General features: G+C 53.1%; 6 protein-coding genes across 6 annotated transcripts; 4 read left to right on the top strand and 2 right to left on the bottom strand.

The window, feature by feature from the left end:
• Window positions 1–1,474: 1,474 nt before the first annotated feature.
• SMAC4_05689 (uncharacterized protein) lies at window positions 1,475–2,707 on the top strand (the record flags this gene model as incomplete). Its single annotated transcript, XM_003348546.1, has 1 exon — window positions 1,475–2,707. One exon carries the CDS (start codon window positions 1,475–1,477, stop codon window positions 2,705–2,707), a length of 1,233 nt encoding a protein of 410 aa, XP_003348594.1.
• A 489-nt stretch (window positions 2,708–3,196) lies between these two features.
• SMAC4_05690 (uncharacterized protein) lies at window positions 3,197–4,440 on the top strand (the record flags this gene model as incomplete). Its single annotated transcript, XM_003348547.2, has 1 exon — window positions 3,197–4,440. The coding sequence occupies one exon, from the start codon at window positions 3,197–3,199 to the stop codon at window positions 4,322–4,324; it is 1,128 nt and encodes a 375-aa protein (XP_003348595.1). The 3' UTR covers window positions 4,325–4,440.
• Window positions 4,441–4,696: 256 nt separating this feature from the next.
• Window positions 4,697–5,792, top strand: SMAC4_05691 (uncharacterized protein). The gene is made up of 3 exons (XM_003348548.2): window positions 4,697–5,019; window positions 5,089–5,163; window positions 5,229–5,792. Exons 1-3 carry the CDS (start codon window positions 4,844–4,846, stop codon window positions 5,407–5,409), a joined length of 432 nt encoding a protein of 143 aa, XP_003348596.1. The 5' UTR covers window positions 4,697–4,843; the 3' UTR covers window positions 5,410–5,792.
• Window positions 5,793–8,018: 2,226 nt separating this feature from the next.
• Window positions 8,019–10,007, top strand: SMAC4_05692 (uncharacterized protein; the record flags this gene model as incomplete). The annotated part of the gene is made up of 4 exons (XM_003348549.2): window positions 8,019–8,304; window positions 8,374–8,792; window positions 8,817–8,962; window positions 9,015–10,007. 4 exons carry the CDS (start codon window positions 8,019–8,021, stop codon window positions 9,916–9,918), a joined length of 1,755 nt encoding a protein of 584 aa, XP_003348597.1. The 3' UTR covers window positions 9,919–10,007.
• Window positions 10,008–11,494: 1,487 nt separating this feature from the next.
• SMAC4_05693 (uncharacterized protein) lies at window positions 11,495–14,484 on the bottom strand. The gene is made up of 2 exons (XM_024655767.2): window positions 14,149–14,484; window positions 11,495–14,067 (listed from the first exon to the last, which is right to left on the bottom strand). The coding sequence occupies exons 1-2, from the start codon at window positions 14,283–14,285 to the stop codon at window positions 11,610–11,612; spliced, it is 2,595 nt and encodes an 864-aa protein (XP_024511598.1). The 5' UTR covers window positions 14,286–14,484; the 3' UTR covers window positions 11,495–11,609.
• Window positions 14,485–17,335: 2,851 nt separating this feature from the next.
• Window positions 17,336–19,549, bottom strand: SMAC4_05694 (uncharacterized protein). Its single transcript, XM_003348551.2, has 4 exons — window positions 19,237–19,549; window positions 18,846–19,172; window positions 18,251–18,779; window positions 17,336–18,190 (listed from the first exon to the last, which is right to left on the bottom strand). Exons 1-4 carry the CDS (start codon window positions 19,463–19,465, stop codon window positions 18,103–18,105), a joined length of 1,173 nt encoding a protein of 390 aa, XP_003348599.1. The 5' UTR covers window positions 19,466–19,549; the 3' UTR covers window positions 17,336–18,102.
• Between the last annotated feature and the right edge of the window lie 1,324 nt (window positions 19,550–20,873).

Here is a 20,873-nt window from a genome sequence, read left to right as displayed (position 1 = left end):
CAGCTAGGATGAATCTGTGGACCGAGGAACATCTGTTTACATCAAGTGAAGCCGCATCGCAGGACGGATCATCGATGTCTGAAGGTTGGAAAAGCCACGACATGAGACCGGACAGCCTGCACCCCGTTCTGTCAGTATCCAACTCAAAGCTGGCAAGGCCTGTAACTTACCACATCCAACGGCAACCGAAATGCGCAAGATGTTGTCTTCACGCGGTGGCTTGGAAATCTGATGAGAAGGATTGGCTTGCTCTCTGTGTAAGCGCATTGCTTCAACGCCGACTCTCGTGATATGATCGATCTGATCGGAGATCGGAGGTCTGGAACTGCCGCCGGGTCGGCTCGGGCCGAAACAATTCGAACCGATTGAGTTCAATGCCGGCTACCTAAGCCAACTTCGCAAAGTGGCATGGCCTCATTCTGCTGCAGGAAAGCGCACTCTTGTAGACACGTGACCGAGTTCCTATAGGATGCAGACACTCCTTCCTCCTTTCCTGAGGATGGTATGCGAGATTGCATCTTGCACATGGACAAAAGAATAGGAAAGCGCAGACCGGAGCGAACTCGGGAACAACCAAACACCTTCTCGGAAGGGCAATGGTTCTTCGGAAAGAGCAATGACGATGGATTCATAAGCAGCTCTTCGTTTCTGTCGACCTCGATTAGCAAGTAACGTCAGCAGGAAAGATGTTCTTGAGACTTACCTGCCTCTTGCACGTGATTTTGTTTGCTTGATCCTGCACGCCAGCCAAATGCATCTGTCTCCCAGTTCCAAAAAGCTGCGTTCATGCGAGATTGAGGTCGACGTCTGAGTCGGGCCGAGACACCTGACCAACGGACTACTCCTGTAAGGGAACATGGAAACTTCTTGGTGGCTGTGCGCTTAAAATGTGCGGTTTGGGTCAGACCATTTCGCCCTTGACACAGCAGATCTTGCTCTTGACTTTGGCGACTCCCTTTTGCCACGGTTTGTTGTGTGTCTCGGAGCTTCGCTTGTGAAGGAATGGGCGACAAGACTTGCTCCATTCTTGATCACAAATACCCTCACAACCACCAAGATTATGTGGGCGTTCCTGGTAAGTGTTTCTGCGTAGACACCGTTGCCGTTGTTGATCGGGACTTGAGACAATGACCATTTATGTCTGGACAAAAATAAAGTGCTTGCGGTTTGCGGTGTTTCGGTCGAGGCTCAAGGGAACGGTGCCATGCTAACAGTTGGCGATGGCAGCAAAAAAGTTGATCCCGGAATTCAATCTTCTGGAAAATATGTTAGTGGAACACCCGACGACACCATAGGACGCCGCCATAGCTTGGCGATGCTGGGAATCAAAACATGACCGTGGGATTCGTTTCGCGTCGTGTCCGAAAGGAATCGTGTCGTTTATGACGCGTGGGAATCACCCAAGTTCCTCCTCCAATGCCTCCATCTTGAACCTAATAGAAGGCACCATAGCAATAACCGACCTACCGTCACCATGAGGTCCGCCATCTTCCGTGCGGCCGCCGCCTTGGTGGCCATCATAATACCCACCACCGTCATAGCCGCCAACCCTCTTCAAGCCCACGCCTATACTACGCACAATGGTCTGTCCTCTCGGGACATGGCTCCCGATGACCAGGCCAACACGACCGACGTTGGCATCATCCGCTCCGAAATCCCCCGCCTCGTCATTTACTACCAAACCACCCACGACAAGGCAGTCAAGCCCATATCCATGCTGCCGCTCATCACCGAAAAGAACATCGCCCTCACGCACCTCATCATCTGCTCCCTGCACATCAACAAAGACGGCGACATCACCCTCAACGATCACAGCCCCATCCACCCGCGCTACGGCACCCTCTGGCAAGAGGCCCAAGTCCTCCGCTATGCCGGCGTCAAGATCATGGGCATGATCGGCGGCGCCGCCGTCGGCACATTCTCCAAAGACACGCTCGACTCGGCCGACGAGACCGTCTTCAACCGATACTACAACCAACTCTGGGAGATCATCAAGCGCTACGGCCTGGAGGGGCTCGACATCGACGTCGAGCAGGCCATGAGCCAGGAGGACGTCGAGCGGCTCATCCTTCGCTTGCGGAAGGACTTTGGGCAGGACTTCATCATTACCTTGGCACCCGTCGCCAGCGCGATGACTATCCAGGGCGCCAGAAACGGCTGGAACCTCAGCGGGTTCGACTACCGCAAGCTGATGCTGGCGCAGAGTGGTGCCGGCAAGGAGGTGGCCTTCTATAACTGCCAGTTCTACTCTGGGTTTGGCGATGCGGGCACCCCGAACCAATTCCATCAAATCATTTCCGACAATCAAGACAGGGCGCTGACGCCCGCCAAGGTGGTGATTGGACAGCTGACAAGCCCGAGGAACGGCTGGGGGTTCGTGACTGCCGGCGCTCTGACCGACTCTGTCAAGAGCCTTAGGGATGCGTACGGCCAGATTGGGGGCATCGCGGGGTGGGAGTACTTTAACGGTCAGCCGGGAGGAGAGGAGGAGCCGTGGAAGTGGGCGCAGGTAATGACGACCATTTTGAGGCCGGATCAGACGCCAAAGCTGAAGGTCACGATGGAGATGGCGATCAAGTTGACCGATGTTTGGAAGGAAAGTGCGGCTGCCGGGATGAGAGAGGCGATGAGTGGTGAGGTGAGGATCAAGTGGAAGGTGCCGGCGTTGGAGCCGACCGTGGATTATATGGCCATGGTGAATGCCTAGCGACGGAGCGGGAGTATTTCAACCAGTGTTTTTGTTCGTTCTGCTGGCATAAATTCAGCGTATCTTTTCCATAGACATTGTTTGGGGGTGTAGATAACCAGTCATGGAGGTCAATGGTGTTGAGAAAGTGCGAACAGGACCCATGTGGTTGCTGTGGTAGGACCCTTGGACCATGATGATGCCGATGACGTATTTGCCTTTGCGTTGTTGCAGATCCTCCAGTTACTTCCTTTCGCCGCAACAACCCATCCATCAACAAGTACCAATACTTCAGTCCCCCAAGCTTCGTTTTCTCCGTCAACAACCCTTTTTTTTCCATCGTCAAACACTATCAGCTCCATTCCAAGACGCATTCAAATACCACTTATAGCGTTCAGCTAGCACTCAAGCATGTTAACTCACTGACTAAACATCATTCCACGAACCCGACCTGAACCAGTAACGTCAGCATAGCATCGGAACCTTTTTTTTTTTTTTATCGTCAACGCCATGGCTTGGGCATCCTCCTTTTCTCGTCCGACCAAATCGGACGCCATCCCACCCCCATACTACCTCCTCCAACAATTTCAAAATGATCCCGAAGAGCCATACTGCAAAGGCTGCGGCAAGCTCATCGAGCCTAAGCGCTCCTTTGGCACCATTGGCACCTCCGTTTCGAATGCTGCCGGCCAGAAGCAGGCAGCAGGCAAAAGTAAGGGACCAAAGCGAGGCGGTAGAGACCAAGAGAGAGAAGACGCCGAGACCACGGCGGAAGCGGACCAACAGCAGCAGAAAGACGCCCCCAAGTTTTGCACTCCGAGATGTCGTAGCGAGTCCCATCACAAGAGGCGAGATGTAAAGGAGCAGGAAAAGCAAATTGGGGAGACATATGTGAAGCTGCTCAACGGAGAAAAGGTAGAGGGCATGGAGCAGGTTGCGGATGACCAAGCAGATGGAAAGAAGAAGGGAAAGAATGGTTCAACCAAGCCAAAGAAGGGAGAGAGCAGGGTGGTCACGTTAGAGGAGGTGGAGGCAATTGTCTTTGGGAGGGAGAATGATCCAGAGAAGGTGTATGGCAGGAAGAAGAACCGGAGGTCGAGGGTGCTGACCAGCCTGGGCACCACCGACGAAGACACTGCAGATGAAGAGTCTCAGTCAACTTCAACAGAGGCGGCACGCCCATCGAGTAGGGACTCGGCCATCGGAGGAATAAACCTTGACACCCTGCGGCTGGACGACAAAGCTGTCAACGACGAAATCGCCCCGCTACCCAAGGGCAAGTCTCATCCGTACACCATGGGTGGCCATGAGGTCGCTCGTCTGTCCGTTCGCAGCGGCACGCGCATTCGCCCTGCTCAGGAGGTCTCTGAAGTCAATGGCAGCGTTGGTGGAGAAAAGGGCCGGGCTGAGCGGAAGGCAGAGACGGAGGAGATGAAGGAAGAGATCCGACAAAAGAGGATGGAAGGAGATAGAAAGGCGCAACAAAAGGAGATGGTCAAGTCAGTGGCCAGGAGAGGAGTCGTATTCGGGTTTGACGTTGATGGCAAGAAGAAGCCGTGTGAGTGCGTTATGCCTGGAGGAAAGGTGGTTGAGCCACACTTTGCAAAGGGTAATTGGGGGATTCGGTGGAGGGAGTGATTGTTGGGGTTGAATTACCAGCCTTAGACAGGACAGCGAAACAAGCACATTTATGAAGACGGAGGAGTACCTCAATAGGAAGTATAGTGATACAGTCGAAGTAGCAAATCCACTTCAGAGTTAATCGTGTCTGTGACCGTAAAGGATTGTCGATGCGGTTGGCTCTGAGTCGACATGCCAGGGCAGGATGATGATGCCGACGACGACGACGAGGTTGGTGACGAGTGAAGCGCGATGGTCGCGGGCTTGCAGCTGTCGCAAACGCCAAGCCTTTTAGTGTCTTATGGATAACACATGCCTTACGTAAGCCAGCCGTAGAGGTTGTGGTAGTGGGGAATTTCGACGAGCTTCGACCGCGGTCGCGCTTCCAATCAACATCATCATAATTGTTCACCATTACTCTTTCTCGCCATTTTGCACCATCTGCGCCATTTCGTGCTTTGGACTATTGACACCAATTACGTACCAACAGAACCCGTCTGCGATTAAGCTCATCGATCATTCACCTCCACAATCATCATGGGCTCCATCGTCCTTCCCCATCTCGAGACCGGCTGGCACGTCGACCAGGCCATCCTAAGCGAAGACGAGCGTGTGGTGGTTATCCGTTTCGGCCGCGATCACAGCCCCGACTGCATGCGCCAAGACGAAGTCCTCTACCGCATCGCCGACAAGGTCAAGAATTTTGCTGTAATGTAGGTCATTTCCTGAATCTTCATCCCATCCTTCCGTTAACAGCCGCTGACCTATCGCAATACCAACAGTTACCTCTGCGACATTGATAAGGTTCCCGATTTCAACCAGATGTACGAGTTATACGATGAGTGCACGCTCATGTTGTAAGTGCCACCTTACCTCTCTGGATCTTTTAACAGACAGTTGCTGACAAGTGTCAATTGCACAGCTTCTTCCGAAACAAACACATGATGATCGATCTCGGCACTGGCGACAATAACAAGATCAAATGGGTCCTCGAAGACAAACAAGAACTGATCGACATCATCGAGACGGTCTACCGCGGCGCAAAGAAGGGACGCGGTTTGGTGGTCAGCCCGAAGGATTACTCGACCAGACATCGCTACTAGACGGGGAGACACGACATGAACGATACCAAAACCGATTTCTACGATATGGGCGACGCAGACCTGTGGAGTATGGAGGCTATTCGGCTATACAGAACGTCCGGACGCAGTGCGGAACAGGTGGTCCCTGGAGGTTGCTGGAAGCCGTCGGTCGGACAGCCTTGGGTCAGTTTACCGAGTCAGCCTTTCTCAGTTTCCATTTCTCGCGGGCGTTTCGAGGTGTAAGCGGACAAGAAAGACGTTGCTGCTTCGACGACGAATATGCGATGGATGGCTTGGATTCAAACCGAGCCGCGAGCAAAGGCCTTACAGGGGTTAGCACACGAGCGTGGAAACACAAAGGCAAGCGCAACCATATCAATCGGGCGTTGAATGTACCTAGCTAATGCTGAGTAGAACCGGTCAGAGAACTGATGCCATCGCGCCTATAAACAGACTTCCTTTCGATGCCGTCTAGGCGATTCATCACTATCCACCGGGCTGCACTTGAATGTTTACGGAATTTCACAGGCTGTGGTTACGGCTGATAACAACGTTAAGTGCTCCACGTCGAGAGTGAAGCTGCTCAGCATCCTTCTTTCGCGCTACCTCGCAGCCTCGCAGTCTCTTTGCTCGGGGATGGCGAGATCGACAGCCGTTGGGCCGTTTCAGCGGAATCGCGATGTTCGCAGATCTGCAATTCAGGGTGAACAGTTGGCAGATAACGAGAGGCGGAACACCTCTAGTCCCTGGAGAGCGTAATTTCTGCAACTGGCCGTCCATTTGCAATCATTGGGTCTGAAACACAACATTTTTTCACACGTACGTATCACGAAGACCCTCGTCACATGTCACCTAGCACCAGAATGTGTGGCGCCTTTGTTGGCAGACGCCATCAGGCACGACATGCAGCGAAAGTACCTTTGGTGAAAACTTCGAGTCTCCTCTGTCCTTGATCTCAACCTTCAACCTCATGGACGATGGGACTCTTCAACGCCCCTGTTGAATTCCCTATTTTCCAAGAACGCAAAGGCGTTTCCGACGTGGGTGGTCCAACCCTGGATGAGGCGTTGTTGGCGCGCATGGAGCGACCCGCAGCCGTTGGGGTTCAGGGGCAAGGGTTGGGGGACCTCAACTTTATTTCGTCTTCTGCCGAAGTCTCTTCCGCTTCACCGACTGCCTTCTCTCGACCACGAAAAAGACAAGACGACGGTGTTTTTTTTTTATAAATCGGCGAGAATGGGAAGTTCTGGAAGCTATTCACATGCCCACCTCTTTTCTTATCAGCGTTGTGTGCAAATCTGACGTCTGCATTGTCACTGTAACCCACCATTTCTTTTAGTTGGTGATGCATGGTTCTGGACGGGCCTTCTTGGCAACCTTGTGGGGGTCCGTCGGGAGTCTTGGCTTTATACCTAGGAAGAAGTGTTCTGGGACTTCTTTTCTTCCTTTTCGAATTCGTCCATTTTGAGCTCTGAGGTTGAATCGCATGTTCATTGTTGCTTCTATTGTTTAGATTGCTGTGTCCCGTCCGCTTTATTCTTTGCCATCTGGACATTCTTCTCCCCTTTCGGCCGCTAGTATGAGAAAGAGAGACAAACAACCAACACGCATTGCTAACGCATGCCGAGCCCACTCTCCCGTTTCTTCCAGGCCAGTTCTTTGATGGCAGCCTAAACAGTATACTCCGGCTCTCGCATACTCATCCTCCCGAATGGCCGCTCGCTCGGAATGAGCGACTATCGTGAGAATTCCCTCGAGTCTGAAGGACAAGACCCAACAGTCCAACACTACTGGCCTAAACAGCCAATCATAGGCCGTAGAGAGGCATCCAAAAGACGCAGAATTGGCAGTGTCAAAAACCAAGTCTCACTCAGCCCGCGACTCGAATTCGGTCAGGGGGCGACGAGGGCTCGGGAGGGGTCCAGTTTTCCCGCTAAGGCGGCCTTCAGGGGTCTGGCTTGCTGTCTTCATTGGTGCCTGCCGTTAGCCGGGGCCGCTGGGCGTTGTCGCTGTCTCTGCCAGTGGTACCCTATCGCCCTCCCGTCCCTGTCCGTCCCTGGCCGTCCCTGGTTGGCGGTGCCTCCACTGACTGGGACTCGCACGACAAAATAATGTGGTGAAACCGGCTGCACCATTGATTGATCTGATCTTTTCCATCTCCTGTCGTGCAATCCAATTGTCTTTCTCTTCATCTTGTTTCTCCCTTTTTTTGGGACGGGACGTCTTTTCAGTTGCCTCTTTTCAGCGTCATGCGACTTCCCCTTTCGTGATACCTTCTTCCCCATAATTGGTCCTTCATTTCTTCGTTTCTTGTTCAAAGCTTTCGACGACAAGACTTCCAGGTTTAACCACCGCCACACCGGCCTAGCCATCGATACAAGGACAGGGACCACTCGCGACTTCCTTGCGACGACTTCGACGCGGGGCAGCTTTAGATCCTTAACACACTGCACTTGCACTGAGCCGCTCTTCACTTCTTTGGCTTGTATGCGATAGCCACCACCAGACCACGAGCCCTCCTTCCATTTCCTTGGGGTAGGAGGTCGTCGCGGGCCCTCCTTATCCTTTCTCTCCCACCTTGGGAACTCTTTGCGACTCTTCGCCAGTCTCATTGAGCCCTACCGCCCATCATGAGCGGACTCGTCAAGTTCCGCCGAATAATCTTCACCCGACAAGTCCTCATCCCCGTCGCGGCCGTATACCTCTTCCTCTTCCTAATTTTGGGGCCATGGTCACCACGCTGGGCCTCCTCCTTCTCCCCCTTCACCGAACCCCCTAAGAAAGGCCCTATTCGCCAGTCCACCAACTTCAAACCACCACCTCCGCTACAGGGTCGTGTCCCGTGTTATGGGCCTCGTGGCCAGTTCCTGTCGCGCAGTCCTGATGACGAGTTGAAGGAGGAAAAGCTCGATGTTGGTATGTTGCGCCCCCCCTCGCTGCTTCTCAGGCTTGTGTTCCCCGCTAACATGTGCGCCCCGTCCCCAGCCTATCCCCAGCCCTTCTGGGGCTCATATGCGACCATCGGCCTCGAGCAGACATGGATGACGATTGACGGACGATACGGACCCTACGGGTACGGCGAGGAGGACAAGTCGTACAACAGATCCAAGGTCGACTGGAACAAGATCAACTGGGGCAAGCTCCAGAACGAATGCTTCGAGAGGAACCGCCATCGCTTCCCCACCTCGGCTACCCCTTTCGACAACACTCTTCAGATGGTTCGGCTCGGATATAGAAACGCGACGCGCATTCCCGAGACTCGCCAGTGGCACGAGTTCAAGAACACGAGACGAACAGCAATTATCGTGCGCGCATGGAGAGGATACGATTGGAAGTCTGAGGATATGCAGAACCTTCGCTCGCTGATCGTTGAGGCGTCCTTGAGGACAGGAGGAGAGTATCAGGTCATTCTGCTCGTGGATATGAAGGACTATCAACCGTACATTTTCGCATCGGACGAGAATTATGAAAAGGCTCTGAGCGAGCTTGGGCTTCCCGCCGAGTTCCGCGAAATCGCAGTGTTATGGGATGATCGTCTGCTGGAGAGCTGGTATCCGGATATCGCAGAGCACAGGTAAGAGGATTTGCCCCCAGCATCGCAAAGAAGGAGACTAACCGTAATGCAGAACCATGTGGCAGGTGTACCAACCAGTCCAGCTCTTCTCACTCCACTACCCCGAGTTTGACCACATCTGGCAAGTTGAGCTCGACATGCGCTTCACCGGTGATGCTGGCAAGTTCCTCGACAAGATGTCCGACTTTGCGCGCAAGGAGCCGCGCAAGCAGGCCTTCGAGCGCGCCATGTTTCAGCAGATGGAGAACAAGATTGGAGACTACAAGAACTTTTCCGACGCGGTCAACAGGGCTAACAAGGGTGGGGCGTACATCTGGGGCCCTCTGAGCATTCCCGACATCGATCCCATCGGACCCGCGCCACCGACTGAGCTGGCGGAAAACGAGGACTTCAAATGGGGTGTCGGCGAGGACGCGGATGTGATCGTTACGTCGGCATGCAACAATGCGCAAAAGGCCGATGCCTGGGTTTTCAAGGGATGGTTAGGAGGCTTCAAGGATGGAACCAGCACGCCTCGCTTTTTCTGCCCACCCGCGATTACCAGGACCAGCCGGACACTTCTACTCGCCATCCACGAGGCGCAACTAGTGAAGGGACTGAGAGCACCCAGCGAAGCGACACCGTCCAGCTTTGCGCTCTGGCACGGTCTCAAGCTGAGCTTCCCTCAGCACCCCGTGTTCTGGAAGAATGAGCACGACGACGAGACGCAAAACGCCTGGTGGAAGGGCGGACCGGCCAACAGCACCGATGGCGTCGGCCCCAACCTGTGGGAGCACCCAAGAGGCATGGGATTGACCTTTTGGTGGGAGAGCGAGTGGCCAAGGCAAATCGTTGATGCCTGGATGGGCAAGGAGCTGCCCAATGATGTCGCCCACCCCTGGCTCATTGTCGAAAAGGACGGCAAGAGATATGCCCCGAACATGATGATGCACCCCATGAAGCACTACCATGAATGAAGAAGGTGGCGGAAGCAACGGCAATAAAAGATACAAACAATATTATGACGGCTTGTTTAGAAATGGCCGTAATCAATTTAATCAGAGAACAATGACAAATCAACAACTTGAGCACTTGGATTACAGACATGGGCAGATATACTCGGAATCGCGTGTCTCGAACAATCTGGTGAGCATGTCGATGTCGAACAGGCTTTGCATTGTGCAGGGTCACGTTCTCAGCAGGCAGTAATGGCGCGACGAACTGACGCCGCAAGGCCAGCAGATCAGACGAGGATACGGCGCGTTGTCCATACAGATAGATAAACATGCATGCATAGATATATGTATGGATCAGATGGTAAACCCGAGGCGAAATCTAGGCTGAGACTTGCATGTACATCTGCCTTGTCACCTGCCTTCTCACCTGCCTTCTCATCTGTCTGCTGGATCGGTACGGTCACCAGGGCAGGGAAGGAAGTGAGCCTCGGACCCGTCGGCTCACTTACTACCGGTACCTGTCTGCAGAGATCATCGTCACCCAGAGGATGAGGCCGATGGTGGCTTCAGACCCATCGATCGGTTAGGGGTTTTCACTGTCTTCCTACCTCGGCAATCGCAATCTACTACAATACTATTCTGTTTCCTATAGAGAAAAACAGTTTGTTGCTTCTACCTACCATTTTGTTCTCTTAGCATTCAATGTGTGACTATTTCTACCTACTTTTGATGGATGGATTGACGGAGGGATGGACGGCGGGATGGACGGACAGGTGCAGTGGGACGTCGTCGTCTCGTCGATCATGGTCTCGATTAAGTCTACTATACCTAAGCGGCCGCCGCACTTTTCGAGAATAAGGGGAACTGCGTACGATACTTCAATATTATTCGAACGAATAGGATGGGTGGCCAGAAAACACAAAAAGGGAGGAGGCTAAACAGTCCAGAAGCAGATGACCAAAACTAGCTGGTGTCTGGACAGTCTGTGAGGGATGAGAGAAGGAAATAAACATTGATTCATCGATCGATACCCTGAGGGGCAGGGACAGGATTTACTCTCACGCACTCCCTGTGGTAGTACTGGTAGATAATCCAGGTGGGATACGGTCCGATCCTCCTTTTCCTCGGATTGTGAGGGGTAGTGGAGTGGCAGCTCTTCGCAGGATGTCAGGATATGTCTAGTCTAGGTAGTCTAAGACGAAAGTGTTCAACGGGAGTATCCCAGCGGAAAAGATAACGCCGGAAGACAAAAGGAAGGCGACGGATTAATGAGGAAAGTGATCAGTAAGTTTGAATACTTCAATGGCGAGTACCGATCGATTGAGTCTGTCCGAAAGTAAACATATATATACTCCTGACGAAGAGGAACTCTCGTGTTGTCGGCTACAGCGACGCTTTGGACCTCGCAATACTCGAGAAAGCGGGTTACGATGATTTACCTACATCCTCGAATCACTTTGGTCATGTAACCAAACCAACACACCACCAACGACGATAAAGACATGCACAGCCCAACACGACGTGGCACACGGTTGTTTATTCCAACATCATTATCATCATGTACAAAGACATATAAGGCTATACTAATCATACTACCATACGACATTATTCAATTTCCCACATCACTCAACCATACATCATCAAAACCTGGGTATCAACAACATTCAACAACAACCAACCAAACAACCATTCCTTCCCTCACTCTTCCACGCTTAATGGAACTGACCCGGTCCGGGCCCGAAAATCTCTCCCTCCTTCAACTCCTTCAACAAGCAAGCTGTATCCTCGCACCCCTGATAAACCACATTGTTACCCCACCAGCTAACCTCGACACCCGACCAGTCCAAGCTGAAGAAGATGATGACGGCAGCGACCGAGATACCCGTGGTGAAAGCGGCCGACAGGACGAAGTTGTACTTGGACCAGAAGCCGAGGAAGCGGCTCTTGCACCAGATCCAAGAAAGCCAGCCGATCCAGACCGAGGGGATAACGTATGACAGGTTGTAGGGGGCCCAGTACATGGCTCCGTACAGCAGGACTATGGGGTGGATCTGGCGCAGCCACTTCTTTTGGGGAAACTTCTTCTGGACGTACCAGATGATGACGGGGAGAATAAGACCGAGGGGCCATCCGATCATGAGGACCGTGTACTGGCCGTTGTGACCAAAGATCTTCTTGGGGCCAATGGTACCCCAGAGAACCGAAGCCGTGAAGAAGGTGTTGATACCCGGGCACGTCATCTTGTTAGGGGCATCATTGGTGCAGACGTTGGGGATATCGTTCATCTGGAAGTTGAGAATGCCGGTGCAGATGAAGGTGGAGACGAGCGTGGCAATGACCTGGGCGGCGAAGGTGTGCTTGGGGGGGATCTTGACGTAATGAGCGAGCTTGAGATCGTTGGCGAACCAGACGGCGTGGGCGCAGGTGACATAGCCAAACGACTTGAAGAAGTTCATGGCGAGGGCGTTGCCTTCAACCCAGGAACCACCGATGAACTCGGCCAAGACGTTGAGGGTGACTTCCATGCCGGTCATGGCCTTGACGATGCCGACGGGGATGACGAAAACGATGCAGAGAATAAGACCGTAGAAAACGACAGCAGGAGTGGTGTAGGTCTCCCAGCCGGCAATGCCACCGATACCACAGCCGATGGCGCCAACGAGGACAATCAGGTACCACCACTCGGGAACTTCAGAGTAGACGGCCATGAGACGGTTGTGCACATCCTTGTACTGGCCTACCTCGGTGTTCTTGTTCCTGCGGAGCGAGTTCCAAAGGTTCTTGAAGCCCATGCTAACTTCGTAGCGGTGGTTGAGCAGGATATAGGCGAGAGTGGCAGGGTAGATGGCAAAGAAGAAGAGGTAAACAACCAAGTTGCCGGCAGCCAGGTAAGCAGGCGAGTAGGCCTCGTACTTTTCAGCATCGAACAGACCCTTTTCATTGATTGCGCGCGAGATGTCGTAGCGGCCGCCTGTGTTGTCGTAGACCTTGTTCGAGTTGATGGGCAGGTAGCCCGTGTTGTAGGCGTTGGTCCACCAGATACCGATGACAACGAAGAAAGAGCAGAACATGCCCACGAACTTGTTAAACGTGCTAAAGAAGGGAACCATGAGCGGGTCGGTGGCGTCAAAAAGCAGGACGTTCCAGTCGAACGTGGGCCACGGGTTGAGACCGAGACCGTTATTGAAGCCGGTGATGTTGCTGAGAACCATGTTGTTCGGGGAGATCCAGGAGAGCCAGCTAAAGGCGCTGAGAGCAAGGAAGATGTAGTTGGGAAGCCAGAAGTAGACGAACATTGCCAAGGTAGCCCACAGGAAGAAGGTGTAGCGCGACATGGAGAAGACCTTCTTGAGAGGTCCAAGCACAGGCACGTTTGTCTCGCTGTGGAAGGCGTTGTTGAGGGCAATGGTGACGAGCGAGGCGGGCCAGACGCAGTAGCTGGGATAGACGAGGAAACGACGGGTCAAGCCGGCCATGCCGTAACCGATCATGTTGGTAGAGAGGGCGATCAAGATCTGGTAGCTGAACTGGCCAGCGTAGGACTGGTTGAAGTACTGAGGAAGATACTGAGACCAAATGATGTTGTTGGTGTAGGGGGTGCTACCGGCGACGTTGGCCATGATGGTGATAAGCATGTGTTCCTTGCGGTTGAAGGGTCCAGGGTTGAGGCTGTGGCGAGAGCCGAAGAGGGTGAAGCCGATATCCGGGAGCGTCTTTTCGCAGAACTTGCCAAGAGGGAAGGCCAACAGCTGGGCGACGTTGAGACCAACGGTAATGGCAGGCATGCGGATGGAGAAGAGCTGGTTGATGGCACCGAGAGCGCAGGAAAAAATGATACCGATGACCCAGGCACGGATGGTGGAGGAGGGCATTGTAGGATCATCATGGTTGTCGACAACGGCACGGACTTCTGCGTAGGGCGAGTTGTTGGTGATGAGGGCAGCCTCAATCTTCATCTCGTAGATGATCTCCTCATACTTTTCGGGATTCTCCAGGATGCTGTCGTTGCTCAGAAACTCCTCGATCTTGGTGATGATGGTGTGGGGGAAGTTGGGGTCGTTGCCGTGGATCTTAAGGACCTGCTCCATGAGGGCTCGGACTTCCTCGAGCGACATGTTGTCGGCGAGGGCCTTGGCCTCCTGAAGATCCTGTTCCGTGACATTGAAGTCACTGTGGTTGTTGTTGGTGTTAGTCATGGTCTTTTCCACAACGGAACGGGCCGTTGCATGGTGTATGTAAGGTCAAACTTACGCTTCGACGGCACGGTCGATGGGGGCCTCCTCGGCAGCAAAGTCGTAGGGGGCCTTTTCGTTGATGCGGGCCTCATCGTATGGGCTAGACTTCTTGTCCACGCCCACATCGTGGATCTCGGTGACGTTTTGCGCCATCTTGGGCCGCAGTTGTGATGTCACCCCAGGGATATGCTTTAGGGTTCCCGTGGGGAATTAGGGGTAAGAAGGATGCAGTATGTAGGTACTGGAGGTGTCGATAGTGAGATGCGGTGTTGTAGGAAGAATCTCAGATATTAAGAATAGAGGCTCAACACTGCATTGAAGAGGTTGAGTGAATTGGGATGAAGAGGATAGACCTGCAGGGAAAGAGAGACCAGCAAGATGGATTCGAGGAAGGAGGACTTGGTGTTTTAATACAACAACGCTCAGATGTCTTTCACAAGTGGAAGGAGGCATTCCGTGCAACAGTACGTACCAGTGTCCGTTGTAGGGGTAGTCACGTCCGTTCCTCCTTCCGTGTTGAACCCTCCCGGTCGACGACCTCTCCTCTTCGGATGGCATCCCGCCACCCTTCCGTGTCCATCAACCATCTTCAAGAAGGTTGTATCGACTGCCACCGTAATGTCTCGCCCAGTCGTCTATCCAAGGAAGGATGAGCGAAGTCGGGCCCGGGGTCGAGACCTCGCTCGCTCCTGTCGTTTAACTGGCTAACTGTATACAGAGCTGCGTTAATGAGCTGCCAATTCGGGAAGGCGCCTGTTTCTCCAGTGACATTATGCGTTAGGCCGAGGGGGGGTTACCATAGTGGATGATGTGCTTCTGATGGGGGTCCTTTAACTGTTCCTCAGTACAGTGTGTGTTTTACCGAGGCCTCTGTTTTGGGACAGACCTGAACGGGAAGAAGAAGAGACAAAACTGCGGCAACTGACAGCAAGAAATCTCTTGGTCCCCATCTCTCATTACTGGTCAATTGGACTTGTTTCGGTTGAGAACACACGCAGTGTCTCGTTATTTACTCGGATCTCAGCCCGTGGAGCACAAGGATCACAAAGTCCAGGTGTTAGTGTTAGTGTGGGCTGTTAGAGGCATCCCTAGCTCCGCAGTCCACATGTCAGTGTTAGGGAGATGCCCAATCTGCTTTGCGACCGTCACAACCCCCGACCACATTCCACAAGCGCCTCAGCCGCCCCTTGTTCACCAGTTTGCAAACAAGATCACGAACCTGTTTTCTTCTTTCAGCTTTCCTGACCGTCCATGATAAGCCAGGGTGAGGCCTAAAGGAGAAGTGGGCAATTACAGTGGGGGAGATGGTCAAATCCACACGGTACGGCATGCCAAGATAACTTAATTCTCACGTATCACCACTGGCGGCCCAGTGACGACCTTCTTTTTCCAGAGGAACTGGTGATGGAAGGCAAGGGCAATCGTGCGGTTCTATCAAAATTGGGTGGGATTGCATTGGCGACCACTTCAACTGGTTGAGGAGGTCACGGTACGAGCAAACGAGCAAAGGGGCTGGATGGGGTACGAGCGCTACATAATATCAACTGTTAAGATACAGGCGCGAAACTCACCAAATCCACTAACATGGAGGCTCCTGCCCGTTTGGTGCAGTGGTGTTCCAGTTGACGGGAGGAAAGAGCCGTCGTTGTGGTGGCATCGTTCATCCCACCATCTTTAACATTGTCCCTTCCCTTCCTGTCTTTGCCTCGCTGTGTAGTGCTCGGGCATCACTCGCTATCCTTATTTGCCCCTCCTTCCGCTGAAGATTCTTCTTCTTTGGCAACCAGTGCACCCAACGGAACCAGGTGAACCAGCAGGGGCTGACTGGCGAGAGACTGGGTAACGGAATATCCGAATCGCCTTCCCGGCTTCGACGATGGCAATGGTAATGGTGTCCTGCACCAATGGTCATGATGGCTCGTCCGTCACACACAACACCCTGCGCTTCAGCGACCGTGAAGGGATTCCCTCTCTGAGCCTCTGTCTACCTTGTGCGCCGGTATCCGGGGCCAAGAGACCGTTGGCGCCAACAACGTCAGCGACCTTCTTCCCTCGGAATCCCCTCACACTCAGCGCCATGCAGCCCATCTTTGTTCTGTCCGATTGGGACCAGAGTCATGGTACTATTAGTGACCATTTCGTCGAACAGAGAAGGCATGATCACAACCTTCGTTGGCAAAGGGGCGGAATGAAACAGCATGGTAGAGTCGAGTGTCTCCCAAAGGAGTGTAGCAAACCAAACACACAGTGCCAGCCCTGTCAACTCTGCTCAGCCCATCAACCTCTCACGGCCCAGTGTCTCCGATCGACGCCAAGCTTACACAAGATAAGCTCTCGACAAATGGCAAACGCTTCACTGTCGGAACCCTGGACCAGGCTGGCTAGCTTGTGTCGAGCCTCCCCTCGTCGGTTTCCCTTCAAAGTTTGGTACGACATGGGCACGTCTGGGGTAAACTGCTGGATGCGGCAGTTCAATTAGACTCGCCGGTTAGCCAAGACACCTTGTCTTTTGTTGCTTTCTTGCTTCTTTAATGATCCTTCAGAGGGCCGGACTGCCACTAGTACTGAGGTCTAGGCATCAGGAATAGGGGCTCCAAAAGCCCAGACGGCTACAGGGTTGGTATTCTTGGCCTTGGATAAGGGTTCGCTTCCATGTGAAAATCCGCTTGTAAGTTTTGTTGGCTGTCTTAGTGACAACAACAAAAGAACATCCGACTGACCGTGTGCCATAACGTCAGAAGCAGACATCCCGCGCTCGGGAATAGCCAAGCAACAACAAGCACCGACAAGCATCGACAAGAAATCGACAAGACCTGTCAAATATGCGCCCAGCGCAATCAATCGCCCGATCTCTTGCTTGGCCACCCATCCTGCTGCCGTCTTGATGCCATCGTCTGCACGCCCAGGAATGTGGCAGCGGCGACAAGCCTGTATACCACCCACCCACCATCTTTGACAGCTTGGCAGACAATATCATCAATCAATACAGCTTGTTTTGCCTCTAACCGCGGCATTTTCAACTCCTCGCTCGTTCGTCTCGAATTCCACCCCAATTACCCTAATCCGTGTCCGATAATAGAAGCGCTGGGTAGCGATAACGTTATACAACCTAAAATACTGTGTCCGCTTGTGCTTCCCAGTCACTTTCGCTAGTCGTCCATATCACCTTCCAATCTTGGCAATGAGGATCCAACAATGCTGGTCCGCCGTGGGTCACTTGTACATGTGCCAGGTATACTAGCCTGCCATGTGCTAGTGCCATGTTTCATCGGCCCTTTCTGCGAGAGGGCCGAACAGAGTCGAGAAGGTCTTCCACGATCCTTACGCGTCCAGTCAAGCCAACATACCCAGCAATCTGGCTCCTTCCCTTTGGGTCCAAGCTGCTCGATATTCGGCCGGCCGTGGTCCAACACTGAGCTATGTACGCGGGGAGCATCATGATCACTCTCACTGTGGCAGACACACCTGTGTGACAGTATCACCAGGTCTGCATCCAGGTTCCAACTTGCCTCTTACAGAGTTGCAATATGATACCGGAGGAATGGAAAGCACAGCCAACAAGCCGACTTCAAGCGGAACTCGGCAGCAAAAGCCATGATAACGATTGGGTTATGATTTTCTCGCCATCACGGCCTGTCTGTCCCCGGAACGCTCTCACATGAGTTCCGAGGTGTGTCCCGCCCGGCTTCCTGGCTTCCAAGTTACCTGCTGATAGACAGGGCTGCAGGTATACGGGTTCCATCATGACCCGTGGGACAAATGGTAGTGGGAAGCACGGCTTGCGACTTTGAGGTCGCCACAGAAGACTGGTATCGTTCCGGAAGAACAATCCGACACATTATCATTGAGACCGATAAGGGAGCATGACGGGTAAGGTGGTGATTCCTTAGTCTGATTAGGTTTCCCACCACACCTTGACGTTTTCTAAATCGCCTCTTCGCCATCACAACGTCCGCCGGCTCGTCTGACCTCATACCAGCCCGAACGTCCACGAGCTTTCCCAGTTGTACTTTTGGCCAGGGCCGAGGATTTGCTTGGCCACACGTCCCCATTCCGGGCTTTGCCTTCGGGTTAGCTATCGAGAGTTCCGGATAGTGGTTTTGTGGAGGAAGACATACTGATTGATACCATCGGGGTAATCCTGAGCCTCAATGGCAACACACGAGCTTCTACCGACAGTTCTGGGCACCGTCGTCCCATTCACAACAAGCTTTTGTGTGCTTTTCAACTGCGCACTGCCGTCCATCCAGTTGCAAGAATACAGCACGACACCCGGTTGATCAGTCCGGAGATCGGCTTTGACACCAGAGAACGGGCTCGCCAGAGAAACGACCACGGCATCCCTCGACGGCTTATCCTCGATCAGCCAATACCCGTTATAGCCCTCGCATGCGCCATCAGCACCGCAATTACCTGAAAATCCCGGCTGATCGCGAGCGTGACCCAAGGCGAGGCCGGCAGCGCTGGCAAAGTCGTTGATGGAGCCCGGCGCTGCAGTCAGAATCTTGCCAGTGGGGAGGGCACCTTGGTCGGCTTCAAGGTAGCGCGCCGAGTAGGGCATATACAGGGTATGATCCCAAATCTTGTCCGTGACCGGGTTCTTGAAGGCGTCAAGGTTGAAGTATGTGTGTTGAGTTAGAAGGACAGCTTGGCCGTATTAACATGGCTGCCCAATACTAGAGCTAAGGGAGGTGAGTTCCTTCAGTCACTTACGAGTCTTCCTCTCGGGAGAAACCGCGTTCATCTTAATGTGCCAGGTGTTCTTGCTCACAGAGTAGGTCACGGTGGAGTCAACGCGACCCAGCATACCCAACGATGAGTTGGAAGCATCGGATATGGCGAAGGTGATGGAAGTGGGCGTGTGTTCGGTGACGTTCCAAAACCGGAATGACCAGTTGTTGGTGCCGCTGTGCAAAGTGTTGTCACCGTCATTCAGCTCGGTGTGATACTCCTCGCCGTCGATGGTGTACTTTCCCTTGCCGATGCGGTTGGCATAACGGCCTGGAATGGCGTTGTATACGGGATGGCCCGGGTCCTTGGCTGTCGTTCACGTTAGTGGATTCTGCATTGGACTTGGAATGCTTTGCTTCGTCGAATCACTAACGGTAATAGTCCACATCATCATGACCAAGAACGACGTCAATGTCCTTGCCGCTCTTATCTTTGACAAAGAGGTTGGTAAGGGTCGCGCCGTAGGGGATGAACTGCGCCTTGATTCCCGGAGCCGCAATGGTGTACTTTCCGTCGGGGCCGGGCTTGATGCCCTTGCCCGGAGCGCCGAGAACGGGTGACGCCTCCATCAGAAGGGCGAGGAAGGTGATGATGGATTTCATTGTGTTTTTCGGACGATGCGCAAGCCCCTCACTGACCGCTTAAAAACCGTATCCGCATCCCACCTTGCCCAGTCCGGCTTCCAGCCACCCCTTATATACCCCTCTCCACGTCGTTCGACTGTTTCTCTTCATCATACCCAAGCCATGGTAAATCTCGTCGGAGTCGACAATGTGGTCCTGCATGTCTCCTACCCAAGCGACCCAAGCCGGGAATCTGGAAACCATTCGGGCTTTGTCATCCCGCTTTTACCTGCTTACAGGCACGCATTTTCCCAAAGTTCTGTGCCCCGTGTTAACACCCAAGATCTCGACTTTTCCCTTGTCTTACCCCAGATGGAAAACGGGAAAAGCGGGATGGAAGTCTGATTCCGCATGTTCCAAATTGGAAGTGGTGTCATGAGGGGAAATGGCCAAATGCTTACCCACAAGAGCCTTGGTATCCCCTGGGCCCCCTTGGCTTGCTTCTTAGTGAGGGGCAAGTTCCACAGCGTCGCGGTGCACCACGTTAACGGAATGCATTATAGCAACATCGTGTTTTCTTGTCCCTTTTTATTGTGCTGCGTTGATTTGCCTCATTAAATACCTATTATGCCTGTTTGATATCAGCCTGAGTTAAGAATCCCGGACAAGAGCCCTGTTGAAGATGCCGCCGTGTCCGCGTCCACCTCCGCGACCCGCGCCCGAAAAAGCTTAGGGGACCTTTTCTCACCACCGCCAAGAAGTGGGAAGGTGCGTCCCAAGACCGTGACTACAACCTCAAAATGCAGGAACTCGCTCAAATGAAGGGAGTGGGAATGACGACCGACGCTTTTTGCGCATATTAAACGGCAAATCGGATGCGCTTTATGCTTCCGTCCGTCATACAAGACGAAGTGGTTACTTAAGGTTTGTCCAAAGGCTCCTGTTGTACGAACCGAAATCCCGCCGGCGTGGAGTATAGACGAGGGAACGAACGCCTCGGCTTTATAGAGCGAAGTGGTGATAGTTATACACTTGCGGTGCATTACACGATCGGGAGATGTAGATGTCGTGCGACCCAGCCAATTCCTGGCCATGTGTGGCGACTTCGTATGGACGACACCAAGCGCATCGCACTTGGATTCCTTATATCCAAATCCCGCCCTCCACCTTTACCAACCAGCCAGATACTTGCCAGGCATCCGAAAATTTGACCCGAGCCTTACAAGGTCACGATTCAGCGCCCATCTATAAATCTCCGAGATCCCTCGCTAATAAAGATTTCCGCGTCGTCGTGATCTAGTGGCATGTGGCTGGGCCCAGATAAACATTGCTTGTTGCGTTGGTAAATAGTGATACAGTTTTCGTAGGCATCTTGCTCTCTGGCTGCTGATTTTTTCTTCTTCCTGGCTTGCCCATTCCTTCTAGTCACTCGAAGCCCAACCCGTTT

The sequence above is a fragment of the Sordaria macrospora genome, chromosome 6 (genome assembly GCF_033870435.1).
Source record: "Sordaria macrospora chromosome 6, complete sequence".
In the NCBI taxonomy this organism is placed as follows: domain Eukaryota; kingdom Fungi; phylum Ascomycota; class Sordariomycetes; order Sordariales; family Sordariaceae; genus Sordaria; species Sordaria macrospora.
This window is presented reverse-complemented; position numbering and strand designations above follow the sequence as displayed.

What these genes read in the sequence shown, in the direction of transcription:
- SMAC4_05691 (XM_003348548.2), top strand. Translation starts at nt 4,844, where the DNA reads ATGGGCTCCATCGTCCTTCCCCATCTCGAGACCGGCTGGCACGTCGAC. An exon ending in GTCAAGAATTTTGCTGTAAT is followed by an intron (nt 5,020 to 5,088) that starts GTAGGTCATTTC and finishes CAATACCAACAG; the next exon opens with TTACCTCTGCGACATTGATA. An exon ending in GATGAGTGCACGCTCATGTT is followed by an intron (nt 5,164 to 5,228) that starts GTAAGTGCCACC and finishes TCAATTGCACAG; the next exon opens with CTTCTTCCGAAACAAACACA.
- SMAC4_05693 (XM_024655767.2), bottom strand. Translation starts at nt 14,285, where the DNA reads ATGGCGCAAAACGTCACCGAGATCCACGATGTGGGCGTGGACAAGAAG. An exon ending in ATCGACCGTGCCGTCGAAGC is followed by an intron (nt 14,068 to 14,148) that starts GTAAGTTTGACC and finishes CAACAACCACAG; the next exon opens with TGACTTCAATGTCACGGAAC.
- SMAC4_05694 (XM_003348551.2), bottom strand. Translation starts at nt 19,465, where the DNA reads ATGAAATCCATCATCACCTTCCTCGCCCTTCTGATGGAGGCGTCACCC. An exon ending in TTCTCCCGAGAGGAAGACTC is followed by an intron (nt 18,780 to 18,845) that starts GTAAGTGACTGA and finishes AATACGGCCAAG; the next exon opens with CTGTCCTTCTAACTCAACAC. An exon ending in TACCCCGATGGTATCAATCA is followed by an intron (nt 18,191 to 18,250) that starts GTATGTCTTCCT and finishes CCGAAGGCAAAG; the next exon opens with CCCGGAATGGGGACGTGTGG.